This window comes from Drosophila elegans, unplaced genomic scaffold (assembly GCF_018152505.1).
Source record: "Drosophila elegans isolate 14027-0461.03 unplaced genomic scaffold, ASM1815250v1 contig_476, whole genome shotgun sequence".
NCBI lineage: Eukaryota > Metazoa > Arthropoda > Insecta > Diptera > Drosophilidae > Drosophila > Drosophila elegans.
The window spans coordinates 4624168-4633717 of NW_024545863.1; the positions used below are offsets into that span (position 1 = coordinate 4624168).

At 40.4% G+C, this 9550-nt stretch overlaps 1 protein-coding gene across 1 annotated transcript; it reads left to right on the forward strand.

The window, feature by feature from the left end:
- Window positions 1–5652: 5652 nt before the first annotated feature.
- On the forward strand, window positions 5653–7273 carry LOC108137360 (calcium uptake protein 1 homolog, mitochondrial). Its single transcript, XM_017258997.2, has 2 exons — window positions 5653–6612; window positions 6666–7273. The coding sequence occupies exons 1-2, from the start codon at window positions 5813–5815 to the stop codon at window positions 7159–7161; spliced, it is 1296 nt and encodes a 431-aa protein (XP_017114486.1). The 5' UTR covers window positions 5653–5812; the 3' UTR covers window positions 7162–7273.
- Window positions 7274–9550: the final 2277 nt, after the last annotated feature.

The window sequence follows — 9550 nt, forward strand, 5'->3', positions numbered from 1 at the left end:
AACACCACAAGCGGCACCATCTGCATCTGCCGCTTGCAGCAGGAAACAAAGTGTCGCAAAAGAAGCTGCGTCACCCTACGCGGTTGCCATCAGACAATGAAAGTAACCGGTAACACAAGAAGCAACAGCAGCAGCAGCAGCAGTTGCAGTCCTTTAGAACAAAAGCAACTCCTGGGGTAGAAAATTTTAGCTGATTTGCAAACGCAAAATCCGCTTAGGGTTAAAATATGCAAAGTGTTTGTTCGCCTGGTGGCCGGCCGGCAAGTGAGAATGTGAAATGACATTTTCGGGGCGTGCCGAAGGCAGGCAAACTGTGTTTGTATATTGCAATATTGCGCATTTCCATTGGAAAGGAGGGAAAAACAAAAAAAGAGAACAGAAAAGTGAGGCTTGTCCTTAAAAGAGAGTCAGATGACTGGCGAAAAACAAACTGCTCCGTCAAAGGATCAAAGATGTGGGATTAGTCAACAGTCAATGGGCGGTATTAATGGGCCATGCCCTGGCTTTTCAGACCTAAACAGAAGATTGGACCAAGTCAACTCTCCTCGAGGATGGTCGCATCGAGAGGATATTGCAAATTTACCAAACAACGGAAGCGGAAGTGCAAAACTAGCAGGAAACGCACTCAAACCGAAACAAAATCGATATCTGTTTGTCTCCAGCCACTCCAGCCACACACACGCTCAAAGGGAGGAATAGAGCAGGATAAAGGATACAAAAAGGAGGAGGTGCAGCCAGTCGATCCTTGGGCGCTTCGATGTATGCAAATGCCGCTCGTTACATTTGCATTTGGCCAGCCAATGAACTTACTCTGCTTCTGCTGCTGCTGCTGGAAAAGTAGATTTAGATAAATTCACTTTCACAATTGACACTATAAACAGATTGCGGTCCAAATTGCTGGCCACAGAAAGAGCATTAGATGGAGTTTTGGCAGAATCTTAAAGCACAGCCTCACACCCTAATTGAATGCGTATTCGAATTCGAATGCACTATATCTTGCCAATTGAACGGGCCACAATCGCAATCACTACCAGAATCGGGCATAATTACTAGCCACATGTCTGACACAAATATCAATGTACATTTGATTGCAATTGCTTATTTGCACAAATAATTATTTGCATGCAAAAATAATTGCAACGACTGCCGGCAATGCAGTTGCTGTTTGTGGCTTGTTTGCCTTTGTCGGTTAGTCGGTTAATTGTTAATTAGCGGCCAGGCCAGGCCACTGGCAGGAGCTGATAATGCTCAAAAACACTCCTATTTAGGCCTTTGCGGCAGGTCCTTTGCCCATTTATCAGCGGGGGATTTGCAGGACGAGCGCTCATTACCAAGCACTTTCTCCTAACTGCACACGCACCATAAAACCCAGCTACGTATGCAGCAATTTTCGAGGCTTCACCACCCCGCCAAACGCCCACCGAAAGTCATGAAAGATTTATGGCAACGTCGGGGGGTCTGGTGGAAATTTAATCAAACGCCAAACAACCCTTTCGTGGGATACAGAAATCAAATTTCGAAATTTGCAAACTGCGTCTGGGCGCAAACTTTCGTATGAACCAAGAAAACGAAGGGGAAGGAGTGCAAACCCGTAATGGAAATGGCCGAAAATTGCGGGGATCACATTCCTCAGCCAGGAATGCGGACCACTCACTCCAGAAACATGTCCTTCAAATACAATACTTACAGTCTATATGTTTACAACTGCGGTCAACTCAGTAACACAGCAAAACAAACAATTTGAATTAAAAAAAAATTGTTTGTTTTTATTTGAAAACTTACTACTGTAAGTTTAAAAAACCTTTAAAGTGTTTAATTACTAGAAATTATTTTAGGACATAAAGCAAATTTTATAATCAAGAAGTTATCATTTAATTTATCATTATCAGAGAAAACAATAAAAAAACCAAATTATCTAACTTTTATAAACAATGTCCGATGATTCCTTGGGTATTACCTTGACTCATTTATTATTATTTTAGTCTGAGCAATAAGTAAGCTCCTAATTTCCATATATTTTAAAAACCATTTTTGGTTTACCAAAAGCACGAGCAAATATGCCGCAAATTGAGATAACCAAAAAAATCAGAAACAAACCTATATCTGCACGACGTAGTCATATTATTTTGACCGCAGCAGTTTATATACTTCATGGAATGAAACAGATTCTATGCAGAGTGTGTGTGCGTGTGCATTCGGGAAAATTTCATCTTGGAGGAGCAACATAAAAACGTCGAAAACATGGCAAACATTAACGGAAAAACAATTTTCATAAATCTAGAATTATTACCCGGGCACCAAGCACAAAACAACAAAAAAGCAGGAGCTCTTCGGGAGAAAGCGGAAGTACGCTGTGTGTCCATTGAGGCAACAAATTTGGCAAAAAAATAAATTCCATTCAGCATATGGGTGATGGGTGCTTGCGAATACCCTGCCTTAGAATTGGCGAGACCCTTGCGAAGAGAGAAATGACCCCGAACCGAACCCCAGCGAAAAGTTTCTTGGCAAACATATTTGCAAACGCATTTAACATACGATGGCACGAATATTATTTCATATTTTACGCCTATTTTGGGAGGGTTTTTTTTTTTCCATGATCCGATAAGGGGGACTGTATGGGAGTGCTTATGTAATTGCGAAGCGTTTGGCAAACAAGCCGCCGCCATAAATCACATAATTCACGCTCCATGGACAAGAGTCCTTTCACATTGTCTTTTTTACCCACTTTCGCTCTGCGCTCTAATTTGATTTTTGCAATCGCTTTGAAGTCCACTCAGATTTCAATAATTCTACTTTTCCATAGACATGCAAACTTTTCCATAAAATGCAAAGTGGAATGAAGTGGGAGAGTGCGCAAAAAAAAGAGTGCAAAGAATGTAAGAAAGTTGAAGACATCAACTGTCGCTGTGAAATCTGTTATTAAGCCATTTATAGTTGAGGCAAACAAAGCGAACGACACTTGAATGCTCGAGTGCTTATAGACACACTTTTCAATGGCTTATCAAAATCTTAAGCTGACGACAATGGCAGCCCGGCGACAAAGGAAAACCCTCGCTCACATGCGAGACAATTTATAAAATTAAAAGCCTTGGGAGGCAGGCAAGTGAAAGAAATGCAATGCGGCAACAAAGGGGGGAAATATAACTCGCCGAAAGAAAGACAACTCCTCGACCGATTTCCCGGCTTTTCCGCTCAGTCGATTGGAAAGCCGTTACTGTGCAGCAGTTCGATAAAAATGAGTGGGTGAAAGTGAAAGTCTCCCCTCACTGCATTTGGCATATGCCGCACATATAGTTCTCAAAAATGTCTGCCAATCATGAAAGGGAAGTCTGTGTGTGTCAAGTGGTCATGACAAATCCGCGAAATACCAAAACCGGTTTAAAAATTTGCATACGCAAAGCTTTGCGGATTTGACACAGCAAAAAAAATGTTTAACTGATTAGGGCTCCAATTTTGGAAAGCTTTGATTAGTGTAAAGATACTTTTAGGTGATAAAAAATGTGTTATCTCTTGCGTTAAAGGATTTCTATTGAGGACCCTTGATTTTAGAAGTTTAGAGACTATTTCTTTTATTTTGCTAAAGTTTCCTATTTAATTTAATTAGCCACAAGTTCACACTTAAAACTCGATTTCACATTTGCTTTTTTTTTAATATACTTGAATCCAAAATTTAAGTACATTTTTAACTGTGTATCCCACGAAGTACTAGATTAATTTTGCGCGCATTTAAGTAGGCAACACCACCATTGTATCTACCTTTTTCCACTTTCCACTTTTCCCATTTTAATTTTCAGGTTGTGACAGATGACAAATCGCAAACGCAAGCAGTTTACAATTGATGTTAAATCAAAGCAATAAACACGCGACAGATGTGTGAATGCGAATGTGGCTGTGGTTGTGGCTGTGGATGTGGATGCCTTATTTGTCACCCACACTCAAAGAGCAGAAACGTGACAATTTTTGTCATTCCGCCTGGGGCGTATCCGTTTGCGTTTGACTTTCACTGCACTGCGACTGCGTCTGTTTTTTGTTTAACTTAATTTTCGGCAGCGCCCAAACGCTCGACTGGCTTTGGCGCCACCTTTGTTTATGCTCTGATTGTTGTTTATTTGAGCGAGGCCACACACACAATATGCAAATGCCAGCATGCCAGAGTGCCACGATGCCAGGACACCCGAATGCCGTGTGTCGTATTCCGTATGCCAGAATGCCAGAATGACAGGCCAACGAAACGGACAAAAGGATTGAGCTTTGGGTTGACAGCCGTTTGACAAAAGGGAAGCCTAAACTTTTGGCCCGGCTTAAGTGCCACGGCAAGCATTATTCACCTGGTTGGCCACGTTCCCTTCCACCCGTCACCTGGGAATTTCCATGGGCCTACGTGAGCAAAGTGGAGCAGCACGGACTTTTCCCCGGCAAGTGTCAGCCTTTAATCAAGTGTCAAAAAACATGTCTAAATTAACATTCGGGGCGTGCACTCGAAATCAATCCGTTTGTCAATCAGCGTTTAGAAAAATCACGCTTGAAAAACGAAACTGTTTTCAAAAACATTAAAAACCCTTGATATACGAATGTCAGACTTTCTTGCTTTCACTTAACGACAATTTTTATAATTGATCCGATAAAACTAGTACAACACAAATGAATATTATTTCTAATAATTAAAAAAGTTTAAAATACCAAGCTCAAAATTATTAATAATTACCATTGTCGGCAAACACCGTTTCAGCCAGTTTTAGTAATTTAAACAACAACTGAAAATACATTGAAACATTTATTTATGAATGATCAAACACAACAACCATACAAATTTGATAATTAAAACCCGATTAAGTACACTTAAAATAATTAAGACAAAAGAATTTTTACTGGATGAATGGCTGAAATAAGACCCGGTTGACAAATGAAACTAAACTCGTTACATACTAAAAGAACGACGCAATTGTGTTATTTTAACAAAAACAAAAAATAATTATATAATATTTTCTAAACCTATGAACATATATTGTGAAATGCAGTATTGATAAAAAAGAGAAATTTTAATGTACACAGATGACAGTCCACTACAAAGTAAGTTAATTGATAAATATGGAAAGTAATATTGAACATTGAAACTATTTGTCGTCATTATTATAAATTTATGACACATTTTTAAACTAGATATATATATAGAATCCCCTAAAAATATTTTAGCCTCACACTTCTCAGCCTTCTCCTATTAGCCAAATGCAAAACTCGAAGATCCATTGAAAGTTTTGCGAGCCAACAAGAGCCCTTAAAAACGAAACTTACAGACGAGAGTGCTCCACAGTCGCACCCCGACCAAGAATAAGAAGTTTGGGGCAAGTTTATCAGATATTCCGAGCACCTCAGTACAATGGCAGGCGAAATTGCCGGCTGACCGCCCATAAATGCATAGAAATCCAGTGCAGAAATTAGAGGAAATCCGCAAATCGAAGCAAAGTTTTTCCCCTTCACCGATCCGAGCCCAGTTTATTGTTCGCAAATTTCCCTGGGGCCTTATAAAGTCCTAGTCCACCATGCACCACCGCCACCAGAATTTCCGTAGTGCAAACATTTGCGCTGCTGATTACTTTTAATGCTTACATCGAGTGTGTGTGTGTGTGTGTGGTCCAAGGGGATGGCGGAAAAATCAGCAAGAGGCCTGGCAACATCAATCAGTTTGAGTTTGGTTGCAAAAAAAAAAGGAGAAAATTGACCCAAATTCTGAGAAAACCTAAATCGTTTTCCCAGCACCACTAGCCAAATTCAGAGTTCATCATTCGTTTGTGATTGTTTGAAGAAGCCAAATATGACGCGCTTTTGGCCTATAATTTTCCTCTGGGCTCGCTCTTCTACAGGATTTTTCTCGACCGTCTTAAGTGAACATAGTAGGGATAACTGGAAAAGCCGCGAACGTATTTGTGCGTGGCCACTGGTTCTGCATGCTTCCTCTGATATTGAAATTAGAAAATCCAAAACTCCTTTCAAGAAACCAGGTCTTGAATCTCGCCATCGGGCTTCGTTCCGAGATTACGCCATCAGGCAGTACGAAAATCGACTGAGATTGTACTCGCATCCGTCGAAGATATTCAGGTATTTTGCCACCATCAAAATGAAAAACAAATATGGAAAATACGAGTTGTATATGACTCCGTCCGATTTCCTTCGATCAATTCAGCCCGCGGCCAGGCAACCAGAGAATTTGGGCCTGGATAGGTTCCACAGTCTCGATGAGAAGGCGGCCAGCAAGCGGCAGCCATCCGTCAGTGAAGACAGCATTTTCCTGAAGTTTGAGAAGCGCGGCTTGTTAACCTACAGCGACTATTTGCTTTTGACCATCCTGCTGTCCATACCGGAGCGAAATGTTCGCATTGGCTTCAAACTTTTCGACTTAAACGGCGACGGCAATGTGAGCATCGATGATTTGGAGCATGTCCTTGTGGCAATCACCCAGGGTGAAGCATCCATGTTGAACTCCCATCTGAAGAACCACCTTTTCGGATCGCAAAACAGTAAAGTGCTAAGTATCAGTGAGTTTCTGGAGTTCCTACACGAGTTGCACACAGAGATCCACAGGCTGCATTTTAAGAGCTTGCTTAAGGAATCCAGGTAAATCACCTTGTTAAGGTAGATAGCATTGATTCTGATTTGATGATCTCCAGATCTGTGATCTCCGAAGTGGACTTTGCCAAAGTGGTTCTGGGCCTCAGAAATTCACGCAGCAAGCGACGCGAGGCACTGAAAAGGGTGAAGGCAAAGTTTGGTCATTTGAATGAAGGTATTACTGAAAAAGAGTTTCTGGACTTTTTCCGTTTCGTACAGGATATAAATGCTATGGATAATGCACTAGCCTTCTATTATTTCACCGGAGCGGATATCTCGAGAAACACGTTGCGAAACATCTCGCGTTTGGTGTCCGGCGTTAGACTGTCTGATCATCTCACAGATGTCATCTTTTCCATCTTCGATCATGATTGCGACAATATTATTCAGCGAGAGGACTTTAACCGTATGCGACGCCAGTGGATGTACCCCATTCCCCAGCGAAAAAATCTGAGGCTCTCATCCGCGTTTTGCATTTTGTGCAAGTGCACCTGGAAAACACTGCCATGGTGGAAGTCTATGAGACAATCCCCGGAAATCACACATTTCTGGTAACGGTCCTTTGGGCATAAACGCTTTTAGCTCACTGTCAGTATTACACGGAGGAAAATTTGTTAAAAATATAAATTAGAGAGGGCTTCCCATTTATATACATGTATCTTGTCAAATTGGGTGGACTAATAAAAAAATTAATTATTATTAATATTAATTTATTTGTCTTATTTTATAATGTATTTATTATCTAAATATATTTCTATTTAAAACGATTTAATTAATAGGTAAACGATTCACGGGAACTAAAATATAAATAAAATACTCAAAAATAATAAGTACAAAACCTGCTGAAAATACTTTAAAAATAAAAAGGAATACAGTTTTTTAAGAAATCTTAAACTTATTAATCTTTTTAATGAAACTTTTATTGGTTTTTAGAACTACCATAAAAAGAGGTGACAAAAGTAACATTTGCCATATATTTTTGCTCAAGGCTTAGAACAAAAGCCCAATTGACTTACTTCTAGAAGGGGCGCAGAGGAAGCTCGGTTCAGAAAAGCGCAGTCTGTTTGCTCTTGTCTTGAAACGTTTCAACTTCACAAACCGCCAAGTCGAACGAAGCTTCGAAAATGAAGCGAGTCTACAGGATGAAATCCATTTCGTTGTCCCGACACTCAAGTTGCGTGCGAGCGATGGGAAAATTCAAATAGAAAGCAGATTCTGCCCCCACGACCCCGAACCGACCACGTGGCTTACATGACTTTGAACTTTTATCACCTGCTGCCAAACGCTGCCAGTCAGCAAAAAGAGGGGTGGCGGGGTTGGTGGGTGCGTAACCCAGCACTTACCAAAACAATTTTAAATACTTGCGGTAGCACGCACTCGAGGGTCGAGGGTCGAGGCGTTTGGAGTTCCTGTAACGGCCAGACAATAGTTTGCCACACAAATTTTATCTGGGCATTGGCAGCCAGCCACAAGTTGATGACCGTAGGACAATTAAGAACCCCAGGCATCCGAGATATTTGTATAGTTTACGCCGTCGAAATGGTTGTCGACATTATTAAATGAAACGAATCCGTTGTTACTTCTATCTAGAAAATGTTGCAATAAATACTAATTAGTGTTTACAGCCATAAAGAGGTTTTTATGGCCGGTCATAGAAAAAATTAACAATTCTAAAATATTTTATATAGCCAGCACTTTTTTTTTAAGTTGTAAGATTGTATTTTTGAATGGTTGGATTTAAATCATCAATTAAAAAGTGGTAGATAAACTTAAAGCGTAAATAAATATTTTATTTATTATTATTTATAGAGTATATATTCCCCGAGTTTTGGCATTTGACTATCATTTATGCACGCGGAAAGGACTGAAACTTTTATCAATTTACAAGCTGCGGTAGCCCATGAACTCTATAGTTTAGACGCTCATAAACATGTCGGTGTTACCGCCAGGCAACTTTCACATAGCACTTTACAAAAATCAAACTCATGTGTGTTTACACTAGTGCAGCCAAACCCTAGCAGTTGTCTGTTAGCAAAACTTTGAAACTCGACGCCTCAAGGAAGTGCGATAAAAATAAACATGGAAGTTGAGGGGCCGCAAAATAGGAATGCCACGCCCCCAAAGTGCAACCGCAGGGAGCGAAGAAATTATTAGAATGAAATGCCACAAATTTCAGTTGCAGGCCAGAAATCAATTAAATTGCCAAACATACGAACCGGACTGTTGGTAAGTCATAAATCAAAAATTATTATTTCACTCTGGATCTGTCAGTGTGGCATGTAATCAAGAAATCAGCTTCAACTGTCAATGGGATTTCGTTTTGAATAAGTCATGGGAAATTCTTAGTTTGAAACAAATATTGACCAGGCTTGATGTAATTGTCCAGGCAAAACGCAAAAAGGCATTTATATCATTTTAAATTTCGTACCCAAATTGCTTTGCTCAAGTGCTCGACCACAAATTCTGCTGACTGACCTGGAACAAAAATGGTTTTGTCTCTTCTCGTTATTCGGTTGTGCAAAAATGTGCTTGAAATGCACCGTGAAAGCAATAACGTATGACTCGGCCCATTTGCCTATTTCCCTCGAAGCCGAGTCCCCATATAAATTCATACCAATTCTAAATCCATTGTTGGCCCCCCCCTTATGTGTGAGTTATTCAAATTTATAAATTATGCAATTTTATGGTTATAAGGCGTAGAATGTGCAAAAATATTATTTTGCACACGCTTATGCTCGAGCATGGAAGCATACAATTTTTAGGACGACCTCTGCACCAGTCCCTCCCACACTTTTGCCTTTGAGCACCTGCACTTTAACATAATTTGCATGAATTTGGGTTGAATCAAATGCTCGGCTGGGCGGATGCAAACTTTGAGCCTTGGCCAGCGACACTTATCTGAATAATGAATATGCAGGTGCTTATCGGCCGGAATATACATGCA

Coding starts and splice junctions, on each gene's coding strand:
- LOC108137360 (XM_017258997.2), top strand. CDS start 5,813: ATGACGCGCTTTTGGCCTATAATTTTCCTCTGGGCTCGCTCTTCTACA. Junction 6,613..6,665: donor AGCTTGCTTAAGGAATCCAG/GTAAATCACCTT, acceptor GATGATCTCCAG/ATCTGTGATCTCCGAAGTGG.